Consider the following 27,807-nt stretch of genomic DNA (forward strand, 5'->3'; position numbering starts at 1 on the left):
TCTCCTTTTTGTGCACTCGTTCGTGGCATTGTGAGTCTATTCATGCAAGTTGTTTTTCTAACAGGTATTTTTATTCCTGTTGTTTGTAATAAAAATGTAATCACTGTTTTCCTCTTAGGCTCCTGGAACAAGCTCAGCTTGACCAAAAGCCGGCCATGGGACTTTTTAAAGACATTCCAAAATGTTTATTTTTACCAATGTGTAACATGTTTACTATGGTTTCACTCCAGGGAATACAATATTTTAATAAGAAACTGTAAAAAAAAAAAGAAATAACAATGTAATGAAGCACTTTATATTGAAGCGCTGCATATTTTAAAAGGCTGATGCATTTTTCGTAGTGATGTCCTTTTTTATAAGACTAAAAAACAATTGCCATCTAGTGAAACACAGTATTAATAATGTCTAGAATCACTGTTTTTATTATGTAAAATTTTCATAACAGACTTTTTTCTTTTTTCTTAAATGGGTTTCTTGAGGTTTGGTAGAAACCTTTGTGTCATGCAGCAATGAAGGACTTAATTGGGTTTTATTTTTCAGTTGTTTTAACTCCTGACACTAACACTGAAACATCTGTACATCATTTGCTCTTGTTGATATTTTTATTACACCCAGTCACATTATGGATGTGTATTTGGGAGGAAGATTAGAGGCTGAGTTTTCTTGTTTTGTTTTGTGCCTCAATGTTAAAGCATTGATCCCACCCACCCCAAAAGAAAAAAAAGGGTTCAGATTAGATTTTAGATCTGATTGTTTCTACATATGGAAGGGAATTGCTTTACCTATGACTTCTTCCTGAGAGGATGAAACCTAATGATGTAAACATCTAAACGAAAGTTGTTTGAAACTTTCCGGCCAGTGACAGCTGTTATGCTACGAACGTTACTGGGCCTTCTGTTTGTTTGTTTTTTCAGCTATATGTTGATCTAAATACGAAACATCGTTTGAGATTAGGTACTGATGTTAATTAGGATATTAAATGCAAACACTGAATTAGCATTTAGACTTTGAGAAGCTGGATACGTACCACCCAGGATCTTGATGGCCATCTTTGTATAGTTTCTTAACCCCAACATTTTTCACAGCTGAGCTGCAAGTCTTTAGCTACAGCATCACATAACCCTTCAGGCTTAGATTCACATTTCGAGTGCTGGTTTTAAATCAGATTGCTTGCATGTTTCTACTCTGACCCAATTGTAGATTTGTGCTCCAACTTTTCTTGAATATCAGCCCAGGACCTGGTTTCCTGAATGTGTCCAGGCACAAAGCTTGTTTTTGATTATCCTACTATAAATGAATGGCCCTTACACATATGTAACAGTGTGGTGCTTTTGGGACACCAGGCCCTGGTCTCTCCTTAAACACAGGGTGATTTTTGTAGTCCCTCCTTCAGCCTATGGGAAGAGAAATTCTGAAAATATTTCTGCATGTGAAATCATTTTTTTTTAACTCATTGACTCTGAGAAGTATTAACCTGTCACTGAATATGAGTCCACTATTATCATTTTTACACACTGCATCCTGTGGAGAGTCTGGGTGCTTTAAGTCCGTGTGGTGTGTGAGTGTCCACTTTTACTCCTGCAGCAAACTCAAGTCTTCCTACTTGCACTACTTTTTCTTTTTTTTTTCTTTGGGAGGCATCCCTGTGATACCGAGTGGCTTGGAGAGGAGAGGCACACAAAAACTCGCACCTTGCCTTAACCCATTCAGCATGCAGCACATCCTGCTGGATTTAATTGGTTGGTTACAGTATTTTTGCAGTACAGTATGACCTTCAACTGCAGAGAGCGTGTAAGCCTTAAACCAGTTCAAGCTTTCCATAACACATTCGGTATCTAATCAGCAGTGAAGCTACAAGCGAGTTTTTTATGAACAGCGTGTGGACAGGAGGAGTCAAGATTTTACTAGTTGTTTTGTAGTTTTAATCTTTATTAATGGAGCATTTGAAGGATTTTAGCCAACATTTGCCAGGTGTTTAGCAGCTGGAACAAGGGAACCCGTGGTCATGAGATGGGTTGGTGACTTTTAACGATGGTGTAGGTTCACCTTTAGTTAGCAGCTTGACCTTAATGTTGCTTTGAAAAATGTCCAGTTAATAACATTCCTTTATTACAAAGGTTCAGATAAGTGACTAACATCACTGAGTGGTGTGAGCAGTTACCTTTTAATGCTTGTTATAAATTCATGTCTATAAATGAGTGAAGTGTTTATGTTTTGTTTTATAGTGGTACATCATGTTACCACTTTTGACTTGTGCCCCAGACACAAAACCGATGAGATTAGATACAGGAAACACAAACACATAATTCTTTGTGACAAAACTATCTTTTTGTCATCGATTTTTTAAATCACACCATGTCATCTGTTTGCTAATCAGACCAGGGCAAATAAAATAAAACTCAATAAAAGATTTAATATCTAAAGCCCTGTAGCTAGTCTTCTAGATGAGTCATGTTTGGGGAGCTAGAGTTGCTGAACAATGGCTTTTTTAAGTTTATCAGTTCTTAACAGGATTTCTTCAAGAATTTCTTTTCTAAAATGTTCATGTGGATTATACTATACTGGAAATACGACAATACGTTACAACAATACAACTATATAACAATAATTCTCAAATCTGAGAGGATAAGACTTTTTACTTATGAAGTCACAATAATTGTGAACCTCCACCTTCTCCCAAAGCCTTAACAGCAAAATAAATGTTCCTTAATATCCAACACAATCTGTATTTGTCAGTAATAATGTGCTTAGAAAAACTTTTTCACTAAAATAATCAAGACTAGTGATTCCCTTTTAACTCATTTTGAGCAGCCTGAGAAATGTTGGCTAATTTCCGAATATTGTAACAATTGCTTTATGATGGGTTTTGAGTGGAATTGTATACGAAATATCTGTACAGTATATTTGAACGTGTAACGATGTGTACATGCTGACTGATAATAGAATGTCGGTTTTGTTTTTCTTGGAAAAGGGGACCTTAAAGTGTATTGTGGTCTTCTGTTTGTTTGTCCATGTGTGTTATTCCAGGTCTCACATTAGGGAGGAACATGGGATGTTTATATAGTGGATGGTATATTGAACATACTTAAAAGTTTGGTAAAGGGGGGAGAAAGAATTCATATTGGTTACAGACACAAGTCTAATGGTTTAAGCATGTTAAGAATTGCACTAAGTAATCATTTTAACACAGAGATGGCATATGTGTAAAAAAAAAAAGAAAAAAGATTTAGATTTAAAATGATTATAAACATTTCATTCTGCTAACTAATTTATTCTCAAATGCTTGAAAAACATCGTTCAAAAATAGTCAAGAAATGGGAATGTGAGAATTTCTGTCCACTGAGGTGGGATGTACGCTTCTAGCAGAAGTTGCCCTTTACTGACTTTACTAAACGCAGTGTTGTGTTTTCTGATTCTGCTCTGATTGGGGAGGATCTGAGTGAGACAAGCTGATCTGCGATCTTGAGGCAATGCTAAGGAACAGCAGGATCTGGCTCTCTGCTCGACCCCCACTTTGCCAAATGGTGCACAATGTAAAATTCAGATGACGTGCACAAAAGCTGTATTGTTCTAACTGCTTGTTTTGGTATTTAGTTGAGTCCTTGTTTTTCCTCTTTCTCTCTCAATGAGTGTGGCGACTGAGCAGCTGGCATGTGGCATGTTCAGGCCTGTCACTGTTCGGTAGAGAGATGTAGAGATGCTCTGCTTGTAGTCAGAGCCAAGCTAGTAATGTCCATATACACAATACGCACACGCACACACACACGCACACACACACACACACTGACACATGCACATATAAACACACATATACAACCTGCATGCTCCCAGTCTGGGCTTTTTCTAACTCTAACTCTTTAAAACAATGAGCCATTTTTGTAGGACGTGAATTGTTTGGCGTTAGGATCCATGTGACTTAAACACTGACACTTCTAGAAGAATAGCTTTATTCAGTGACAAGCCACTGTTTTTATGTTGTCGAGATGTGAGTGTGTTTCTCCTCTTCATTACGGGAAACTACGCTTCTGTTCCCGTCCCCGTGGAGAAATAGGCCGTTTCTGTCTGAAGAAAACTGTTATCAATAGGCAATACATCAGTTTCCTTGTCTGGTGTAACACTAGCTCTTAGCTTTTACCTGCAGTATAGTTGTTTGTAACATTGAATTAAGGGTTTTTTCTTTTGTTTTGTTTCTTTTTATATTTATGATTTCATATGTATCTTGTTTTTTAAAGTAATAAAATGGAAAATTTTAAACACTGTCCTCAACTGTTATTGAATATGTATTAAAAGCTGACCTACACTTCACTCCCAGCTTAGACTCAGTGGAATTAAGGGCTGGAATATGTGCATAGAATAAAATGGAGATTATGTTGCTAAAAGATAAATGATAATGACACCTATTTGTAATAAATAATGTAAAAAAAAAATCGTTAAAATTTATGGGTTATTTCATAATATACCAGATAGCTCAAGCGCCTCACTGCTTCCCCTATGTTCCACATGAAAGCTACTTGTTTGGGGAAACAAACAAGGTAACAAGGTTTTTTTGGTAATACTACATTCCGAAATAAATGTGTGTCTCTGTTTTAACTTCCCTATTTCCCTATTTTCATTTGCCCTGGAAACTAATTTTAACTATGGGCCTTCTTTTAAATTCTTTAAAAAAGGAACAGAAACCAATATTTTATAGACATGTTTGGACATGAATGATAATTGAGAAATTCTTAGAGAAGGTTAAGAATGAGGTAGTTTCTTACTTAGTTATAATACACAGATGATGATTGATTGTCTCCTAACAGTGGCATCTGTCCCAAGGGTGGGAAATATATTATACAGTCAGTTCTCAAAGTTGATTTGTTGGAAGCAGGAAAAATGGGCAAGTGTAAGGTTCTGAGTGACTTTGACAAGGGCCAAATTGAGATGGCTAGATGACTGGGTCAGAGCATCTCCAAAGCAAAAGGTCTTCTGAGGTGTTCCAAGTAGGCAGTAGTTAGAACCTACCAAGGATCAGCAACAGAACTAGCAACAAGGTCAGGAGTGCCCAAAGATCATCGATGCACCTACGGAGACAAGGGTAGCCCACCTGGTCCAATCCCACAGAAGAGCTACTACAAATTGCTGAAAAAGTTATTGGCCATGATAGAAAGGTGCCTAAACATATAGTGAATTACAGCTTGCTGTGTAGCCACAGACTGATCAGAGTGTCTATGCTGACCCCTTATCCAGCACCTAAAGCACCTACAACAGGCATGTAACCATCATAACTGGAGCATGGAGCAATGGAAGAAGGTGGTCTGGTCTGAGAAATCAGGTTTTCTTTTTCATCATGTGGAATGCCAGGTCACTTACCAGGGGAAGAGAATGGACTAGGATGCTACAAGCTGGTGGAGGTAGTGTGATGCACTGGGCAAACCCTGGGTCCCGGCATTCATGTCAACGTTGCTTTGATACATACAACTTACTTAATCTTTACTACAGACCTAGTACTCCACTTCATGGCAACAGTATTCATTAATGGCTTCATTAGTGTCCTCTTTCAGCAGGTTAATTATTCTGGAATTATTCAGGAATGGGTTAAGAACCATGAAAAGATGTTCAGGGTGTTGACTTGGCCTCCAAATTCCCCAGATCTCAATCCAGTCTAGCATCAGTGGGATGTCTATCGCAACATCGCAACTTATAGGACTTAAAGGATCTCCTGCTAACATAGTACCAAATACCACAGCACACATTCATATGTGTCCATGCCTGTAAAGGTCAGAGCTGTTTTCATGGAACAAGGCAGACCTACACAATATTAGGCTGGTGGTTTTAATATTATGGCTGAATGGGATATGTACAGTATGTATGTAAGGATGGTTGTGCCAGCAGCCGATCCAAACAATGGAGCAAACAAACAAAATGAGAATCATTCAGGATATTGTACAAAGCAAAAATGATCTCTTAATAACAGATTTCCAGATACATGCTTTCAGTGGGAGACTGGTATGTGATATGAATGTATATTGAATATTTCATTTGGAGCATGTGACATTTTTGCATGGCAGAATAAACAGCTTTATCAGCGTACTGAGTTAAATGGCTTTATGACTTTGAACTCACTAAAGATATGGAAATGTGCCACTTTTCTTCTTTGCTTTGGTTTGTTGATTTGCTTTTTTTTTCTTAATGTGTGTAAGGGTTGATTTTTATCTAGTTATGTGAAGGAAGAAAAGTACAATTCCTGAGGTAAATGCAGACTGAACCTCAAATATGAGGGATAAAAAACAAACCCAAGCTGAAGTGCATAACAATGTTGATTTACAGAGAACACAAAATGAAAATATGAACATTGTTTTATTATAAAATCCACAGTGTCTTACAAATAAGTGCATCTGTATAAAATTATTATTACCTGAAATACAAAAAATCTTTTCTTTGCTTTTTTTATGAGCTAGCTTTACCAATGGTAGTGTAAATAAAGTGCTATAACCTGATATATTGTTTTCAGTGCAGGCATCTTTGGTGTTTCTCATATTTTAATGAGAGAACACTTTAGATTTTACATGAGTCAGATCAGTCCCTTAAAGCCATAATGAATTTTCACTGACTGACTCATCCAACAGAGTCTGTTTTCTTCTCAAACATACATGTCCTCAAAACTAGCAGTCTGGAATATACTGATGAGAAATCTGCCAGTGTCCATCAGAAATAATCTCAGCAGTTCTCATTATAGTAGATGTGCATCATACATAGAGTATCTGATCTTTTGGCTTTTGTTCAAGTTCAACTCTTGTGTATTTTTTGTACATGTATGTACATCTATATGTCTATGTATCATCTTCATCCTCACTGGGGATGAGGTCCATGACGTCGTTCTCCGAGCTGAATTCTTTCTGCAGTTTCTCCAATTCTCGGAGTTCAGCTTGCAGCCGCTGCATGTGCATAGCACGCCGGTTCTTCACATGCTTCATCCGGAACGGGTTCAAATCCCAGAAGGCAATGCTTGTCAACTTCCTGTGAAGTTAACATGCAACAGGGTTAAAACTGTTAGAACTGTGGGTAAAAGTTACTTTTCAAGTATGTTACTTTCTAATACTGTATGATTGAAAACAAGTACATGATACAAAATCTTTCCTGCTGGTTAAAGTCTTGCTCTTAAACATTCCCACATTCCCTCTGTGTGTTTGGTTATTTGAAATAAAACGACACTTTTGCAAATCAAATCCAAATAGATGCTTTAATAGCCTAAGACTCAAGCAGTAGAACAGCCTACAGCATAACTGGCCTTAAACTCATCCCAAGTGATGTTTATGTGGTGTGTTTGTTTCTCGGCTGTGTGCAAGCTTTGTGAATTATACATGCTACAGTCTGTCTTCAGGGCAAAAATAGTAACACTGTCTAGTGCTCTGATGCAAAGCATTGTAGAGGGCAGAAACAAGTCTCAGAATAACCTATAAGCCAGGGGTCAGAAAGTGCAAGAATTTTGGGAACAACAAATACCTTAAGCCTAAGTGTAGTAACCCTCTTTATTAGGACAATGGCATTTAAATGAACTTATCAGACATTGTTTAATCAGTATAAATAAATAACATAATTTATTGGTGCATGTCTGATATAAAATTAGTCAGGACACGGTTGGCTTTTCAGTTTTTCACCTCTGTTGGGATAACCTTATGCAGAATTTTAGTGGTTGGAGAGAACACCTTTACATTTTTAAAGGTTCAACTTTAAATAGATGCTTACGAACAAGCACTTGCGGCATCTCAGAGAACAGAAATGGGTTTATCACTAATTACTTTGAAGATAGAAAGTTTCGTTATTTGTTTTAACATTTCTATGAATATATTGTCCCTAGTAGGCTAGGTAAAAACAGAAAAACTGCAAATTCTTAAAGTGCTGAGTGCCTGCTTTCATATAACCTCCACTATGGAATGTGACCTGATAAATAAATTCAGTGGTGAACACAGAAACCCCAACACAAACAGAAATTCCATCTTTTTGGCCTCTGGTAAAAAGAGTTAAAAATGAATGTCAGGTTTCAAGAAACAGGGTGTATCCTGCCTTTATGCCCGATGACGCCTGAGATGATAGATCGGATAAGTGGTACAGACAATGAAATGAAATGAAACTGTCTTCCAGGATACTGAATTTATAGCAGACAATTGTGGCTGAAAAATCTTTTGACATTCTATTAAGCATTCCTCACCTGCCGTCTGTGACTGTTTTGGTAAAAAAGCGGAGGTACTGATAGATTTCCACATTGTCATGGATCTTTAAGATGTCCTCCTCTTTGTATTTGAAAATAGCAAGTGCATATCGAAAGAGCACCTGGAAAGAAATAGTGTTAGTCCACAGGTAGTTTTACATGACCATGTCACTATGTGCTGCACACATTAAGTGTAGTATTTCTGTACTTTATCTAAAGTAAGGGATTATTTCTTTATCTACAGTAAAAGACTACCTCTTTTATCTAAGAGACTATTATCATAGTAAGACTCAAATTCAGTAATCGATACAGTATACTTGAAGTATCTTCTTCTTTAGGTGACAGGATTGTTCTCTATACTACAATTTTTACTTTAGAAGCATATCTCCAGCACTGTGCAATGGTATCTGTTTATTCGATAACAATAAAATGTCTAAAAACTAATAAATGTATTTGTAAATAAATAAAAATAATGCAAAAAAATCAATAGGTATATATTTTTAAATATGTGTATGGCCTTGATTATAATTCACAATTAAAGTAAAAGGGTTTGCGCTGAATTCTATGGCTGTTCTTTCCTGTCCAATTCTTATAAAGCTTCAGATTTCAGCAGAAAATCAATTCTTAGATGCAAGATAATTTTTCTAAAAAACTCTACAAAAACGTCTGCACAGTGGAGCTGCCAACCTGTCTGTTTTCTTCATCTTTCTCTGACAGTTTGGATCACAGCTTGAAAATGGGATAAAGAGCCAGCTAAAGATTTCTTTTTGCACCTTTGGTATAGCTAAGTAAGAAAAAATAAATAAAGTGTGTTTAGATAAACATGCATGATAAGACTCATGCTGGGCAAGGGAGATTATATAAGGTACTACATACAGGGGTGCCAATAATTTTACCACATCTGAGTGTTTGATTTCTTTTTTACACTGTCAGTGTAAGACTCAAGTTGCGTGACCTCAAATACGTTTTTCCATAAGTGTTTCTACCCAATTTTATCAAGGGTGCCAATATTTTTGCTTCTTCCTTATATAAAAAAAAATCTGTGGTTTCATGTTTGTTAATGAAATGTTGAAAGATGTTGCAGTTCAGCATAATAATATGCCTAATACACCACCGTAGGTGTAACAATAGTTGATTAAATTGTTTCCTGGATCTTTTCCTGGATCCATGATTAAGGTGATTCCTGGATCTATTTGTTTAATTGAAAGAAATTCTTAATCTAATTCTGGATAATCTGTAGTTATTACATGTCATCTTATTGATTTCTTTGCCTTTAGACATTCACATCTAATGACATCTTAAAAAGTTAGTAAGGCTGAAGAAGTCTGTGTTTTGCCCTTTGGCACAAACATGTCAAGTAACATTTCACTGAATATCTTGTTTTCTGCTGCAGATGTCAGATTATGTATCATGATGACATACATGGTGTCAGCTTCCTTTATGAACCTTATTATAAACCAGAAAATATAGATAGATAGATAGATAGATAGATAGATAGATAGATAGATAGATAGATAGATAGATAGATAGATAGATAGATAGATATTTACATTTCATTACATTACTTTATAGATATTTACATTTTTACTACTGACTTTATTACTGATAGCTCCCAAGACCTTTTACAGTACTGGATATCCTTATAATTGAAGGATAGTAAAGCAGAGTGTTGTACCTTAGTGCCTTCGTAGAGGAAGGCATCCCAGACCTTCAGCAGGATGTCACTGGGCAAACTCTCCACAAACACCACCAGAAACCAGTTAAATGTCACGAGGGACACGTCCACACTGTATTCCTCGAAATGTGCCACCAACCGTGGCAACTTCTCTGCCATAAAGTCCTTAAACACACGCTGGTCTGCCTGCATTGTGACAACATATAACAGACACATTGATCAGAAAACAATGTACACAGACTCAACAAGCATGAGAGTCTTTTGTTTTTATTTTACGCATTAGTACCTGAGAACCCAGAAGAGTTTTGGTGTAGTAGTCCTGAGGCATGAGGAACTGCACTATGGCCACTAGACACCAGAAAGCTTCCTCCTCACTCTGCAACACCAACAGGGCAATAGCAGCAAGTCTGAAAACACACACACACACACACACATCAACATATTAATATGTCATTCGGTTGTACAACTGAATGCTGCTGCTGCAAATCAATGCTAAATCATGGAGTAACCACTAGATGTCAAGATTTCCTTCTTTTTACTTAAACTGAGGCCTGCTGTATGTGTATTGGCCACTACAGAGCAGTAGTGAGTCACAAACTCATACTGCTTACACAAACGCACAAGGACACACATCATTTTCCATCCTTAATTGAGGGAGATGGTAAGCTTGGTGCCAGAGGACAGAAAATTTTGATGAATGCTCTTGTTGTGCCTTTTCTTATGATACAAATCTCTTGAAATAGTCTCAGACAGTTAGGAGCCTCCCCTTCCCACCATCTCAGCAGCCCAGAACCTAAATCAGTGAACCATAGTCATAGAGTCTTCCTATTTAACTTCATAGTTTATAAAAACTGTGGTTAGATTCAAATTGACGATAACAATAAACTTTACATTAGGAAATGAACAGCTTCTTCTTTGTGTGACTTGCACAAAACTATGCTTATGTGTGACTGGCATAGTTTTTAATCAAAATTAACAGGCAATTCGGTGCGTAACAGTGACATAAAAGCAGTACTTCAGGATGAGCTCCCTTCAGACAAAACACTAAAGGAAGTGGATGTAATTATTTGCTAACTTCACCTCATTTTCTTTTTTGAAAAAAATACTACAGCTTTACAGATTAGTGTTGGTAAAGGTTCTGTTTGTATACCTGTTGAGTCCCTGGCAGTAGCCAACAGCTGGGTTTTGCCAGGAGAACGCCAGCAGGACTCTCTGGAGCTGCTGCAGCATTGGACTGGAGGGTGATGAGAAGCTCTGGTTGGTGGTCAGTGTGCGGTGCAGGTCCAGCTGGATCTGCCTGGCTGCCGGGTGTGGTGTGGAACGGCTCTTCTCACACAGCTGCTGGAAAAGGTCGGGGTGGCTCTTGCGCAGCGCTTGGGTCCTGACCCGTACCATCCAGCGCCACACACAAGGCCTGTACTGACGCGGGACTCCTGCTCGCACCAAAGTCTTCAGCTCCTCACTCGAGGAAAGATCATCAGGAGAACGACCTCCTAGGAACTGAGTCCAGCGGGCCAGAAGGGAACGCTCACCAGTTTCCTGCTGGAGCAAGTTGTGAGAGCGGATCTCCAGAGCTTGGATTTTAGCCAGCAGCTTCATGTCCTCCACTTCATAGTCAGGGACGATCTTAAAGCCGTACTCGTCATACTCCCTGAGGAACAGTGCCATGTGTTAGGACTTAGGTTTCTGTGCTAGTTTTGAATAATTAATGTTGCTATATCTTTGTATCACACCATAGAGATTGGTTTAGACGTATGAATATTTGGATTCACAGATTGTAGAATTCAAGGCTGCACAGCACAAATAATCTATAGACAAAAATCCATAGTGCATTTATATTGCTGTTCAGTGTGAGCTTGATACAGCTTGCATTAAATCAAAATATGCTGGTGTACAGACAACGTGTCATGGTTAAAAACATCCTTCTGTTATTTGACCACCATTTGGAGTTTTTTTTGATCATACAAAACAGATTGGTCAAAATTCAGTCCTTTGCAATACAATAATGGCCAAGTTTCGGTTAATAATAAACACAATCCCAGTTTTACCTGACAGTGTTGAATCTGAGGATATCTTTCTGATCGGCCTGCAGTGCCTCTTCTATTAACTTCTTGATAGCTGATATTTGCTCTGTATTCAGTTCCTTATTCTCCTGGAGTTTTCTCAGGACCCCCAGATACCGGCTCTCCATCTGACAGTTACTGGCTTCCAGATAGGCACACTGATACACATGCACACATACACAAACACCAGGCCGGGTTAGACTTGATGGTAAATTTATACACATACTGTACTGTATGCTATACATACAATAGGACTTCAGAGCAGAGTGACTGAGAGGAGCTGACAGCCAATCACAGAGAGAGCTGAGAACCAAAGTCTGATTCAGTATGAAACTATAACTGGAATTAATTCAGGTTTCAGCAGTGATAGCTTTGTTTTTGCTGAAAACAAGCTATTTTGTTATCAGCTTTGTGAATTGTGTATTGTTAAATTGTTTACCTAGAAAACTCACAATTAGCAAACTGGCTAGTGAATAACAAAATTGACCAGTTTCTCTATATTTCTTTTATTTTAAACTTGGTTTTATTTAGGGAGAGTGATTCATCAGTGGCATCTGCTTATCCTTGGTGTGTAACCCTGTATGTTGGTTACCATGCTAAAACTTATCCCTGGCAGTTTCAACAAGTTAGAGAAGAAAATAAACAAATAAGAATAATAAAATACACAGAAATGGGGTAAAAAAAAAAACAAGCTTATTGGTTTTTAGCTAGTTAGAGTTTATGGGTTAGTTTATGACTATTGTTGTCAGAGATGTGTGTATTAAATAGTCTTTAATACACACATCTTTTGTAGGGATTTTCCATATTGGAAGCAACCTTGAGTTCTCAGTGAGCGTGTAATGACTCGGCAGTTGAATTTGAAGAGTGGTCAGGAAAGACACAACATAACTCATCTTATGAAATGTTTTGCCACAAGTTGCTTGCAATATCAATCTCCTACAAGAATCTGTACTTCTTTTTAACTTCAGCTTTTCAAACAACTGGAGACCGAGTGTCACAAGTGATTAAGTAATAACATGACAGATTTACAAAGTTAACAAGTGATGCAAGTCTTTTGCAAGTGACGCATCGTGACGTGAAATCAGGTGACAGTGGCTCACTCTCACCTTCACCATAAGAGATTTCTCCTGTTCTGAGCTGTTCTGCCACAGTCTGGTCAGCTGGTAGATCTCCGAGTTTAGGAACTTGTTCTGGGTTTTGTAAGCTTCCATGTCATCCTGAAACACAACAGAAACAAACCACGTGTTCAATAAACAAATCTACAAGACCATCATAGATTCTCACTAATAAAGATGTGAATAGATATTTGTTTGCATGTATTAAGCTGCTACCACACACCACAAAAGAACCATTATATTGTCTAATCAATAATTAGTGTCATGCTCGAAGAAAGACAGAAATAACAGATTTAAAAATTCTGAACCCTCATTTCTGGTTGCTTTGTTTATTATTAGGATCTGCTGAATATGTGGTTTCAAAGGACTATTTCATAGACTGCCCGTTGTCCTTCAGTTTCTCCCTGTTTGGGGTCGCTACAACAGATCATCTGATCCACATACACTACTCACAAAAAGTTAAGGATATTTGGCTTTTGGGTGAAATTTATGGAAAATGTAAAAAGTTCACGCTACAGTGATATTATATCATGAATGTAGGGCATTTAAGTAGAAGCATGCAATGGTGATTTCCTCATCTCAAACAATTTATTGAAACAAAACCAACAGCAGTGGTGGGAACAAAAAATGTCAATGTCTCAATAATTTGTGATGTGCCCTTGACCATCAATTATAGCTTGACAACGACATCTCATGCTGTTCACGAGTCGATTTATTGTCTGCTGAGGCATGGCGTTCCACTCTTCTTGAAGGGCGGCCCTCAGGTCATTGAGGTTCTGGGGTGCAGGGTTACGAGCCTCTACACGGCGACTCAGCTGATCCCATAGGTTTTCTATGGGATTCAGGTCTGGAGAAAGTGCAGACCACTCCATTTGAGGTACCCCAGCCTCCAGCAGCCATTCCCTAATGATGTGACGTTGATGAGCTGAAGCATTGTCATCCATGAAGATGAAATTAGGCCTGTGTTGTTCATGCAGGGGCTCAATGACTGGATTAATGATGTTATTCAGGTAGTATTGGCTTGTCACTGAACCATTCACAAGATGTAGGGAAGTTCTGTATTGAGTAGACACACCTGCCCAGACTGTAACACCACCACAACAGTGGCTGATGCATAGCGCTCTCCTTGACGTCTCCAACATCGTTGGCGGCCATCATTTCTGCTGCAGCAGCACTGAGGCCCACTGGTCCCTCGTCCAGCGTAAATGCTCCCTGGCCCGACCCCTGTGCCTGGTGGTGTGGTCAGGTACCTTTGCAGGTCATCTAGCACGCAGACCACGCTGATGTACATGGTTTTGAATGGTCACCGCCCTTAAATGTGCTTGGAGTTGAGTGGCATTCATCATCCGGTTCCGCAGGGCACTGTTCACAATGAAGCGGTCATCAATGTGGGAGGTGCCAAAGGACGTCCACTTCTATGCCTTTCCATGACTCTTCCAGTCTTTCTGTATCACTGTTGCAACCTGCTGATGACACTCTGTGACACTCTAAGCTCAGTGGCCACTTCCCTCTGAGAACATCCTGTTTGAAACCTCGCAATGGCGAGGTACTGTTAATCAAATGTTTAGGTGTCGTCTTGGTCTAATGATGTCAAAATGTGAACAGCATGATGAAGTGGACTGTTTAAATACCAATTCTAATTGATCCAGAAAATTTATTGGTCGATTTATGGATCAAACACCAGTTGTGAATTTTGCCGTTAAGCACCTTGTTAGAGAATAGCAAGTTATGCAAAAAGTACTGAAACACTGAACAGTTGGACATGTGCATTCAAAAGTGTAGAGAAGGTCAAATTAAGTTCACCTGGAAAGGTTATAGTGCATTTTAGTGCATCCTGAAATTTCACCCGAAAGCTGAATATCCTTAACTTTTTGTGAGTAGTATATTTAGATTTTGGCACAAAATTTACAGGCTTGGGACCAGCACTGGGATTTAACCCCTTTGTGGCTGGATTGATTTCCTGCCCAGGAGTTGAACTCATGCAGCAGTGGTGAAAGTGCAGAAGCCTGCCACCGGACCCCCAGGGACATTTTATAGACTGGCTGTAATGTGAGTAAAACCAAAAGTATTCAATTTATAACTAATAATTATTTACTATTTACCAGAAATATTCATGTCACAATTAAAATGAATAATTGTCATCATATAAACTATAATTTTTTGACTATGGATTCTATTATTTTTAATTTTGTTTTGCCATTATGCTACTTCTTATCTGCCATTAAATGCAATTTCCTTTAATGACCCATATTTTCCATAGGGTTAGGGTTAAAGGGTTTAAAGGTTCTATATTGGGAGTATTGTGATTTTTCTCTGTTTTGTGTTTAGATGAAATTTGAGAAGTGGAGACAGAAATTCTTTTTACATGGGTTCATTTCATCATAGTTCAGAGGCAAGGAAGAGGCATGTTTAGCTCCCTAACACAGATATCTGGCCTGCTTCACTAGTGAATTATCTTATCTACAGTAATTTTCCAGACACTATATAAGATGCTACCTTTTCACTAATCAGCATCAGCCCACCTTAAGGTTGTCCATCTCCTGTAAAAGCTGCCTGAGGCTCTCTGTGCTGATGGGGTCAGAAGAGATGGTGCGTCTCGGGTCAGCCATGCATTCTGACACTTGCTCGGATAGTTTGACAATGACCTCTTGCTTAGCCTGGTTCTTCTCCATGAGCAGCTTCACGTTGTCCTGTAGCTCTTTCACATGTGCATCCCTCTCCTCCAGGCTTCTTGTCAGTGCCTCGTTCTCACGTCGCAGCTGCTCCAGTCGCTCGCGCATGTCCGCGGTGCAGCGCTCGCCATGACGCAGCAGCTCCAGACGCTCCTGTTCGCTCTCAGCTGCCAGGTACTGAGCACATGCACGCTTCTCCAACTGAGCTGCCTCCAGAGCTTTGTGCAGCAGCCACACCAATTCCTAACAACGCACATACACAGAGATGAATCAAGTTCGGGTTCAGCAGTCTGGTGTAAACATGTTAACAGCATAAAGGACAAAGATAAAGATATAAAGACATCAATATTAGGTTTCATTTTCTGTTGTCAACAAATGTCTTAAAGCAGATTACTTTGAACCAAACCTAACATCGTTACCAATGTTCTGAGAAAAATGCAGAATGATATAAAGATGCTTTGGGGGTGATTTATTTCTAGCCAAAACTAGAGAATCTTACAGTCTATTAATGACAGGCATATCAGATTATTACAGTGGATAAAACTGCCTAGATGTGATCATGTCAATAACTAGGGATGTAACAATCAGATTATTTGATTTCATGCACACATTTTATAAGGCAGTTAAACGAATCGAGGCAGACCTGAACTAATCATAAATCGAATATTATTCATTATAATTGTTTTTCACACGGACAGACAAATGATGTGTACGAATTATAGATATTTTTAAGCAAATGTATAAACAGACTAGCAAAGGAAATTTGCCTTTGACTCTGATACTTAAAATAGTCCTTCTCTATATCCTCATTTGTGCAGGGTGAGTCTATGTCAGATTCTGAACAAAGCTAATTCAAAGTGATTAATTGAAGGCAACTAAATTGATTAGTATCAACTGTCATCAACAGTCAAACCAACATAATTGTACTCTACTGTAGCAGATTCAATGGTATTGACAAATATTTAATATATCACATATTAAAATATTACTCAACCCTAATGGTTTTATAGTGAAGCTATTAACAGATATTACATTTTAGCCTCTCATCTACTATAATGAGCAGCCATCACTGAGCATGCTATAAACTGCAATTCCTATCTGTTATTTTCTGTATTCTCCACCTTCTGGGCTTGGACCTCCGTGGCCAGGGTGAGATTCTCCTGTTTAAGGCGTGACAGGCAGTCAATGGTGTTTGACTCTTTGCGGTCAAATGGAAAGGTGGCAGAGTTTCCTTTCCTATGTTTCCCATTGGGTAGCGTTAGAGATGAACCACGGGATGGGAGGTTTTCACAAGGACTATCACACTCCACTTCAGGAGGCAGATCTGAACTTGAAGGTGGTGTCTGGACAGGAGAGGCTTCATGGGCTGTGGAGGAGTGGGATATAATTAGTACACTCAATATAAGGCATTGCAATTATAGATTGATGTAAAAAGTTTCACATCACATTGTTTTCTGTATAAGGAAATGTACATTGCCTTGTAGAAGCTTATCTGTCTTTTTTTAGGCCTAATGATCACACCAGTTTCCACTCTGAAAGATTTTCACAGGTGCATAACATTAAGATTATACATAAAGTATAAGATACGATATCATCAAGTGCCTCCTTTTTCTGCTTGGTTTGATGTTGGTTGTAACACGTGATTTGTTTCTTTTGTGAATTTTTCTCCTTTTTTATAGCCTGAAGCACCAAAGAGACTGGAGCTTTTCCTCTGAACATACTGTACATATAGAAAGGTATATGGTGTATACCAACGATATGATACGAGTTGAATGTAATATAAGAGGAAGGGGCTTACTTGTTGTACAGGAGGAGGGATATTTGTTAGGGGTATCAAACTTGCTGGCTGGTGAGTCTGCCCAAAATACACTACGGCCCACTTCCATACATGGCCGCCGAATTAGAAAGCTGTGTACTGAGTTTCTGTAACACACAATGAACAAAAATTAGTCACTTATTAGACTTGCCATCAACAAGAATACATAGCAATCGTAAGGAATGGGAATGATATTGTGGGCTAAAGCTTCCTCACACATGAAAGCAAATGAAAAATATAATATTAAAATAAAATAACCATTATTACACACTTTAAGATTAACTCATCAAAGTATTGATGCACTCACTGTATCTCAATGAGCGGGTGTTTAATTGACATGTTGAGTGGGTTTGTTTGTACAGGAACGTTGGCAGCTTCCACTCCAACCAGACCCGATGGGATCTTCACTATGGGCAGGAAGTTTGCTACAACAAAACAAAACACAGTTGAAGTAGCACCTGACTGTGTTTACACAATCACAAATATTTACCCACCTTGTACAAATATATATACATATACATATATATTTAACAATTCTGAAATATATATATATATATATATATATATATATATATATATATATATATATATATATATATATATATCATTTAACACAATATGAATCCAAACTCGGAGTGAGCTGCCCATATGAGCGTGCATCTGTATTAGAAGAACCTTATGGTGGGTTTACTGGGCTTTTTGAATTTTTTGTTTTCATTTTTTAATGAATCATTGTGACCACAATAGGATGGCCTTTTGTTTTCAGCCTGTGAAACTATATAAAGTATAAAAGTTAGAGGAGGGAAACGCGTGATGCTATACGTGGCAGCACATGGTAAAGTAATCAGTGAAACCGCAAAATGTTCCACTCAAGTTAAACGGTCTGCTGGAGTGGAATGTAGTGCAGGGCGAGGTGCTGTCATCTTGCAACATGTCTAAAATAACCTTTAGGTGAGTCATTGTTAACGGCACTGACTCAGTAAACATAACAAACAGCTTAAAACTAGGGCTGGAAAATAATAATGATTTTGACATAAATGAACAGCGTAGAAAAATCTGAGCTGCTGTTTTCCAAAAAAAAAAAAAATTATTTTTCTTCCAGGTATACATTCCAGTCACAGGTTTATATTAATGTACTTTTCTAATATGTGTAATAGCTCATTCACAGAGATTTGTATGGATGCTTTAAACGGTTTAATATGAATAAGAAATGGATTAAAGTTCTATTAAAGTTAAAGTTCGCATTAACGTGTTGTTATTTGACAAATATATAAAGTGATTTTGTAATATTTAGAGGCAAAAAGAGGCAGCACAGTGGCTTAGTGGTTAACACTGTTGCCTCACAGCAAGACGGTCCTGGGTTCAAATCCCAGGTTCAAAGAGGCAGGGGCCTTTCTGTGTGGAGCTTGCATGTTCTCCCCCTGCCTGTGTGGGTTTACTCTGGGTACTCTGGTTTCCTCCCACAGTCCAAAAACATGTATGTTAGGTTGATTGGTAATTCTAAACTGCCTGTGTGTGGTTGTCTGTCTATATGTGGCCCTGCAATGGACTGGTGATCTGTCCAGGGTGTACCCCTGCCTTTGTGCGCTGGGATAGGCTCCAGCAGACCCCCGTGACCCTAATTAGGAATAAAGCGGGTATAGACAATGGATGGATAGAGGCAAAATAGGTTTTCCTCCAAAAGGAATTGGAAAAGGGAGCTGGAATTTTTGTCTTATTAACTAGACAGGGAGAGGGAAAAAATGAGAAGTCAGTCAGAGACTGTTTAGAATGTGCATGACAACAGGAAGTAACCTAACAATATTAAAAATACTTATAAATGGATAAAGATTTCAGCCTGACACTATGTAATAATTAATAGTTTGTTGGCTTTGGATAGTTTCTGCTGCTGTATAAGAGTACTAAAATGTTTTATGTGCTATTATAGGGCAATAATCATTACGTTTATTGTTTTTCTATAAAAACACAATAGTTTGAGCTCAGAATAACCTACAATGAGGCTTAATTTCATCTGCAGATATACTGTTACACAGTATTTCATAGTTGTTAAATTTGGCAAAGTTCCTCTGGCAGGCCACCTTTTAAAGTGTTCCAGACATTTGTTTTTTCACTTCCTGTTATAGTCACTGCCATGTGAGTCTGCATCCTGCAGCTGTGCGCTTGTGCAAGCCAAGTCAAGATGAAGTACTTTAATTAATAATAGGTCTTATTTTGTATGCAACATAACATTTATGCTAACCATTTGAATGTATATGGGCATGCAAGTGGGTAAGGCTGAAGTTCTTGTGGTCATTTTGTGGTCATCAAATCTCATCCTGGAGATTTTGGATTACCAGAAAAAGATGCTAACAAGGGATGTGAATCATTAGTTATATAATCATTTATCTGGTATGCCTCTCGGTCTTGTACAGGAAATAGATGCAATTTGCAAGCAGTGCAGAAAAAAAAAGCATCAAAGCAGTGCAGCAATACCAAGACCATATCTCAACATCACACCCACCAACCCATGTTCATTTGTCTAACACTGTCTACATGAAGAAGTAGCGTTTTAGATTTTATGGTTTTGACATTCTTACAATGTACATTTACTGTCAATAAAAATGTGTGTATACTGTGTATATAAACACACACGTGTATAGATAGATAGACAGATAGATATGTTTATAGTATGTATAATCTGGTTAATCACACATGTCTATGCAACTGTAAATATGTTTATCATCAGAATTACCAAAACATGTATGTATTACTGCTTCATCATTAAGATCCAGTAAGCGTTAAGGTCCATTTTAAATGCCATCAAAAGACTTTTTTTTCCAAGCAGCAGTAAGAAAACAGTAAGGCAGAGGTTTAGACTGCTATTTATTTCAAACACCAACCAATCCACTGCTTGTTCACAGTAGCTTACAAGATCAAGGTTAATGAATTCACAGGTCACAGTAATAAAGTCGGCACGACATGAAAGTAAACGCAACCAAAATTTGTACATGTCCTGAAACCTTTCTGCTTCAGTGAATTCATTTTTCAGCTGGATGATTGTTATTCATGATTAGTTTGACCGCTGCTTAAGCTGAGAAAGCAAAACATGTTTCTTCTTCAAAAGATAAAGCAAAAAATAAATAAACCCACAAGCTTTTTTTTCTTTTGAAATGGCATTAATTATATATGCTTCACTGCTGTGCAGTATTATAAAGAAATCAATCAAAGGCTTGTTCCAGGCAGCTTTGAGATCATGACAATAAAGACAGGGCAAGTGGTTAAGGCCATGAGTTCAAATCCCATCTTCCAAACTGCAATTGTGGGCATCTGGGGCAAAACCCCTAACCTTCAAATGCTTAGTTGTATCCCTTCTAAATGGCTGAAATGTATAACTGTTCTGAAACCCACAGAGTACATCTTTAACCTCAGTCACAACATATTAACATTTGATGAGCAGTGTGCATCCAGATCATTTTGAAACAAGAACATCTAAACTACCAGACTGTGGGCAGTGTCAAAACTCCAAAGCAAGTTTAATCCACACACAGTTATGCAACAGGATAACTGGGGCTTTTTATTTCAAGAGATTATTGAGTAAGCGGTATGTGGGAATGTTTGTGATGCAATAAAACACGTATTGTAGTTTAGTTTCACAAATGAAAGTTGGGGAATTTTTGAACATTAAAAAATGTCTTTTTTAATCCACAGCCAAATAATATTAGGAACAATCAGAATGACAGTGCTCATTTTTAAGTGATGCCATGGTGGTATATTATTGCTGTGACACTTAACAAGGCAGGAACAATTTGCTGGTCAAATCTACCGGTGAATTCCTACAGCATTTCATGTAATTACAGTATCATTAACTTAATTACAGAGCAGACAACAATTATTGCTTTTGAATGTGCATAGATAAGAATTATATAGAAATACATAATTCTACGTTTTCAACCTGAAGTATGAGTCAGCAGCTAGACATCAGTATTTTATTGTTGGATGGACTGCTGGGAGAAATCTAGGATATTATCTGATTTTCAGATAGTATTTGCCTCACATTTACCAGAACCCTTTGTATAAATAACAACATTAAAGTCATTGCCATGGAGCACAAAATTCCCCCAAATAAACACACCCTTCTCCTGTTCTTATAAAGACTACAGATAAGGATAGCTCAGATTAAAATTGTGTAACCGTTCCAAGATAATGTACAAAGCACAACTGTAACTCAGTGTTGAAAAACGGTGAAAAAGAATCTGCTTTAGACAAGTTTGGGTTTTACACGCTCTGGTCACATGGGACTAGTCAATAGTCAGGTCTGTAGAGGGGATTTCTCATGTTTCAATATACACTTTCCCAAATGTCTTCTGATTACAACACACATACATGCATGCAGTTCCTCTCCTTCTTTAAACGGTCCATAATTAGCCATGATTACTCACTGCCGGTTCTGAAGTAAATAATGCTCTCTGATTTGAGTTGTTGGCCATAATCGTAAACATCTCCTGTAAAGAGGTTTTAGTTTACGGTGCTTGGACTTTTCCATTTATGGATGTCACTTCACATGAACACAGTCTTAGATCTTGTGGGCTGATTACTAGTTCATCACTAAGATGTACCAGAAGGAAAGGGATATGCTTATAAAGATAAAGTTCAGTTATAAACAGCAGCACCATTCTGGATTTTTGCTACACTAAACTTCTAATTGAATATCAGGTCAGCACAGGCAGCACAGTTTATAGTGAAGTAAAGGTTCAGACTGCTGTTAATTTTTTGCACACACCCTCCTGCATATTTAAATAAGCTCACAAGACCAACGAATTCACATGTAAATGTGATCAAATTGGCATGAAGTAAAAGTAATGCTAGCAAAAATACGGTGTGTTTTGTATCCATGGTCTTTTTTTCATCAGTGACTTCCCGTGAATCTTAATCATGTTCGGTCTGACTGCTGCTTTACCTAAAAAAAGGGGGAAAATATTTTCCTGTATTGCCATAGCAAAGAGTACACAAACAGTAATGGTTAAACTTTGCATGGTATCAACTCTGTGACTCAGCACACCTTTCAGTTTTACTTTTACTTTTGTCTTTGTCCTGAGAGTCAGGAGGTAAAAGAAACACCTAGACTTAAATTTCTTACTCTTGTATATACACACGTTCCCTATTAGTTTTACTGTAGTTACTGATCGATATATAGCAGTTACTAAGCAAAATATTTTATATGAACAACTGAAAAATACTCTAAGACACACTATATGGCCACAATTATTTGGACACCTGACAATCACACTAATATGTCATTTATCCCCTAACTCTTGCCACAAAATTGGAGGCACACAATTTGATAGGATTTATCTATCCTGTAGCATTACAGTTTTTCTTCACTGGAACTGAGGACTAAACTTGTTCCCTGTGCACCAAATGAGGTTGATGAAAACTTGGACTGCACCCAGGTCTTCCCACCCAATATCATTTCCTCATTGATGCTTACAACCATGCCCCAGAATCTAGTGAAAAACTTTCCCAAAAGAGTGAAGGTTATTATAACAGTAAAGTGAGGTTTAAATAAGAAACAGCATATCCTAAATCATCACACATGGTTATGAGGGTTAGGTGTCTACAAACATTTGGCCATGTAGTTCATTTTAACTGAGGATCACAGCCAAACATCATCACCATCATCAATCAGGCTATTTCTTGTGAAACTGTATGGATTTCACTATTGTGTTATTCTTACCACTGTGTAAATCGTGTCCCTTATTAACTCAATGCAGGGCACTGCATTTTATTTTTAAATATAGGACAAGGGAGCAGTGACAACTTTATACAGCACGTAGCAGCCAACAAACTGAGCAAAGTCTGGAACACACTGTGTGGAAATCACACTTAACTAACAAAGTTCTTTAGGCCTACTGACTGGTTGCTCCTTAAACAACAGGAACTTTACAAGCTCTTACCCAAGGCAAGGTTAAAAAGTAAGTACAATAATTTGCACTTGTCAACTGCTAGATTCCAATCACAGCAATATCATCTGGGTTTCCCCAGCAAACCACACATATGCTACTTGCAACTGGATTTTCACTTTCTATTTAGCTGTCACAGGTTAGATAATATATCACATCCCTACTAAAAGATCCCAACATTACACAAATACAAAGTTTGTGAGTTGCATGCTGCATCATGTGGTGTTTTGTGGTTTATTGATCTGGTTCTTACCAGGGCAGGTGTCTAAATACTGCTGGCCATCCTGTATGGGATTCTCTGGTATTGACAGCGGGGAGTCTGCACAAAGCTGTTCTCTGTGCTGCCAACGTCTCAGCTGCATCTGCTGGAGCCAGTACATCTTAGCATCTCTGTTTGCTGCCTACAAAACAAATGCTTTTTACTGAGACACAGTGCAGCTGTTCACTTAGTCAGATTAAGCGCATAAGCATATAAGCGAGTGAACAGTATAATATATCCTTGTTACGTAATACAGTAAAAATGTGGAAAATTTAGCATTACTGAAAACTCGACTCAAGTTAATTATTCTATTAGATATTCCCTTACAAAATGTTGCTAACTTGTTTTACAGACATTGCCATAATATTAAAGTTTCGATATAATAACATGAAAATCTTGAAAGAAACTTCTCCATCCTAATCATCAATTTAATTACTGCATAAAACTCATTTTAAAACAACACACTGATTAAGTCATTTACCCTGTTTTTCTCCTTATAGCATTTTTTTTGCATTTTCTCACCACCACATGCTTTCTGTCACGTTCCACGACAATAATTCACATGCTGTTGTGCCTGTGTGTTAATATTTAAATGATCATGAATCATGAGAAAATTGCTGTGTGCTTCTTTGTTTCATTCTATATTAACAGGACAAGATTTGCTAACCAAATTAGTCAAAGGGAGTGTCGATTATCGTCATGCTAGGCAACAGCATGTTGTAACGTAGCAGACAAAACAGACATGAATCCAAGGGCATTTGTCATTCCAAACATGACAAATAAAACATTATGAATCAGTGAATTAGTGCCCATAAAGTGGTACATATTTCTTCTGAAAATGACACACTGTGTAAAAGAAGAGACCTAAAGATATTGTGATAACAGTGGTCCTTAAAGATTCAAAGACATACCCTAGAGTAGCTTGTCCATGACTAGTACTGTACTTAATCCTTGTTTAGTAGCTTTTTTTAAAAGTACATACAATATATTAAATAGGAAATAAATCAAAACCATGTGTGCTGTTTTAGGAATATAAGACAATGGTTGAAGAGCTTTATTCCTCTTATAATCACACATAATCGCATCTCATAATCTCATAATCGCACTTCATCAATACTTAAAATTGTTATTCATTAATGAACATCAGTATATATTCTGTTTATAGTTACATTTCATGCTTGAAATATCCGCAACACAAGTTAGTTCCTGTTACCAATTATAACAGAAGCGCCAGTGTAAGCAGTTGTTCTCTTGTCAGCATCTTTTGTCTCTCTCGTGTCAAGTTAGACAAAAGGAATCAGAAATAAGCATATCATTTACAACAAACAGGAATGCTCTATCCTGAAGACTTTACTGTGATGGAAAACTTACTGACTGACAGTGGCAAAGAACTGACACTGGAGACTGCCTCCAAACATCTTCAATAAATGACTCTTTACAGAAAACTATATAACCAACAATACACCAGTTAAATAACACCAATTAAAATAAGTCATTTATTATGGCTTAGATTATGTGGCATGTCACTAGACGGTATATAGAAATATGGGCTGCTATTATAGAAACAATAATATGCATGAGAATGCATTTATAAATATAAGCTCTGGCACTACTGCTTAAAATTAATCAACACCCTCTGAGAATTCAGTCACGCTGTGCTATTAATAACAATAACATACATTAAAGCTCGGACACACATAATGAATGTAAGCATACCTTAAGTATGAAAGTGCGCTCAGGTGTCTGAATGTGGAAGGTTCCCTCTTCTCCATGCAGTGGGTAGCTGAATGTGGCATTGCGTAGCTCCACTTTGCCAAGAGGGTTAATGTCCTGTGCAGTGCGGTAATAAAACAACTGACACTTCTTCTCCTCGTAGGTGAACCAGCGATATTTCCAGGCTTTCAGTGGCCCAGCTTGCTTGTGAAGGTATCCACAAAGCTTAGTTTCTGAGGAGTCTCTTAGACAGACAGCTGTGCTCTCAGACTTTGGAACGACGACCTGAGCTCCCGGCTTTCCCTCATCCCTTGTGGACAGACCCATCGTGTCTGTGTGTGTTTCCTCCAGAATCTCCACTACACTGGCCCTCTCTCCTTCTGCTCCTTCGGTATGTGTCTCTGTCAGAAGGGGAAGTGGCTGAGACATGTCAGCACAATTGGGATTTCCTTTGCAGCCACCCTCTCCCTCCATCTGGCAAAAAAAAATACAGAAAAAAAAAAGTTCAGCACAACAGTGTCGAATGGGTCATTGTCTAGGCTATATTTACACCACACAAGCAACAATTCATGCCTTATTTCAAGAGAACAGAGAAAATGGGTAGCATTTAACCAGGTAAAGTTATGTCATGACCTAGGCTTTAGAAATCATTTGTGTAGCCTCAAAGACAGAACCTATTGTGAATATGTTATGTTAATATGTAATGTTTTCTTCCAGTCCTGCTGATAAGCGTGTACCGTTTGTAATGATCAGCGATTAGAGAAGTATAGGATCTTTATATTTGTTTTTTTGTCTTTTTATGTTTTGTCTTTTTAATTGTCTATGTATTTATGATGCTATGATTTGTAGAGCTCTCACTGATGTTAAATTGTTGTATAGAATAGTTGCTAAATTATTACATATAAGTGACAAGACTTGAGTATAAAATGTTTGATTTTCTATAAGGGGGGTCAGAAATGAAGAATACAATGGAGAAATTTTCTATAAGCTTCGCTGTTACTGATGACTCGAAGAAAAAGAATCGATACGCGTAACGCGATTTGTTCAAAGGAATCGAATCAGTAAATTGACTCCAAACAGCTTCTGAATGCCAGTTGTATAGTGGGTGGTGTAATGCGTAATGCAATGTCTTTAGAGTATATATATATATATATATATATATATATATATATATATATATATATATATATATATATATATATATGCACAAACTGAAAGAAATCAACCGGAGCTACCAATCAAGGAATCATCTTCAGTCGTTCACTGATGAAGTCGTATAAATCTATGTATATATGCATATACATATTAAAAAAAAATAAAATCAGGCAATACACTCTTGATCACACAACAGCCTGTGTTTCATTGACAAGTCTAGGTTTCGTTTAAAACATAAATCTCATCCGAGACCACCTCGGACCCAACACAACCGAGATTAGGAGTTCATTGATTTTACAGTTTGTTGTTACAGATGCAAAATAAAGACATTTCCATGCTTTGGAAGTTGTAAATCTTATCAAAAAGTCACTACTAACCTGTTGTTAGGACACTTCTCGTTCCTTCCTTTCCTAATAGTTAGAGGGAAAATCCTGAGCTCGTGTTCCACTTCCTTAGCATACTGCCCCTTGGATTGGTGCTTAAATCTCCCAAAGGCGAGTCTGAGCCTTAAGGCTGAGTAGCGTTTAGACTTGTCTCTGTTTGGAGCAGGAAGAAACCTGCGTCTGTATGGCTGTCTTTCTCTCACCCTGTGCCCATGTGTTGTGAAGTGTGCGGCTGTGTGCCAGTTAGTGTACTTCACCCAGATACAGTGTGGACTAAACTTGATATGCAGCCTTTAAGGATAAAGGAAACCTTCAAGTCAGGAATGAAAGCATGAATATAATAGAGTAAGTTATTAATTCGGGCGTATGTGTAAACGCGCATGATTACATTTGAGCGGAACAGCATGTGATTGGCGTTTTATTCGCATGAAATATCTGGCTGAACCGGTTGACTGTACAACATAGAAAACATGCACAAAATAGGAACTTACCTCTCATACAATGTCCGTGTACTGAGTTCACTATTGACATGTGGTCAGTCTCCCTCCTGAGTTTATAATTAACCTTCTGATTTTCCACAGAAGAGTGTTCATATGTTTGCTTTACATCTTTATATTTGCTTCAGATGTATATATAGTTTTTGTTATTTCTGAAAATAAGCTACAGTCTCTTACAAAGTATGCAAAGAGGAAAATACTGTGTCCATTTTAAATACACTAAGCATGCTCTCATGTCAAACCTAAGACACTTGAAATATATTTGGTTGTTCAGGTTTTTCCTGTTCTCAACATGCCTAATGCAACCAATAAGCTAATCAACAGCCTTTTTA

The 27,807-nt window shown here is 37.8% G+C and overlaps 2 protein-coding genes across 6 annotated transcripts in view; one reads left to right on the top strand and one right to left on the bottom strand.

The window, feature by feature from the left end:
* slc44a1b (solute carrier family 44 member 1b) overlaps nt 1–7,205 on the top strand; it is a 34,523-nt gene extending 27,318 nt beyond the window's left edge. For all 3 annotated transcript variants that reach the window (XM_058408076.1, XM_058408077.1, XM_058408078.1), the window contains one exon: nt 119–7,205. Coding sequence is in view for 1 of the 3 variants with exons in the window: in XM_058408077.1 (XP_058264060.1) it covers nt 119–142 (24 nt within the window). In the remaining 2 variants the exon portion in view is untranslated. The remainder of the gene's footprint in view (nt 1–118) is intronic.
* On the bottom strand, nt 6,318–27,662 carry tbc1d2 (TBC1 domain family, member 2). Of its 3 annotated transcripts, none has more exons than XM_058408073.1 (14): nt 27,470–27,662; nt 25,444–25,914; nt 23,722–23,869; nt 17,837–17,954; nt 17,512–17,636; nt 16,835–17,079; nt 15,564–15,956; nt 13,033–13,143; nt 11,912–12,084; nt 11,014–11,514; nt 10,150–10,270; nt 9,864–10,049; nt 8,189–8,310; nt 6,318–6,996 (listed from the first exon to the last, which is right to left on the bottom strand). In XM_058408073.1, the coding sequence occupies exons 2-14, from the start codon at nt 25,912–25,914 to the stop codon at nt 6,810–6,812; spliced, it is 2,901 nt and encodes a 966-aa protein (XP_058264056.1). In that variant the 5' UTR covers nt 27,470–27,662; the 3' UTR covers nt 6,318–6,809. The 3 variants fall into 3 exon arrangements, with proteins under 3 accessions (XP_058264056.1, XP_058264055.1, XP_058264057.1); XM_058408072.1 differs by lacking the exon at nt 27,470–27,662 and adding an exon at nt 26,973–27,325; XM_058408074.1 differs by lacking the exons at nt 8,189–8,310; nt 27,470–27,662 and adding an exon at nt 26,973–27,327.
* Between the last annotated feature and the right edge of the window lie 145 nt (nt 27,663–27,807).

Source organism: Hemibagrus wyckioides, linkage group LG14 (assembly GCF_019097595.1).
Source record: "Hemibagrus wyckioides isolate EC202008001 linkage group LG14, SWU_Hwy_1.0, whole genome shotgun sequence".
NCBI lineage: Eukaryota > Metazoa > Chordata > Actinopteri > Siluriformes > Bagridae > Hemibagrus > Hemibagrus wyckioides.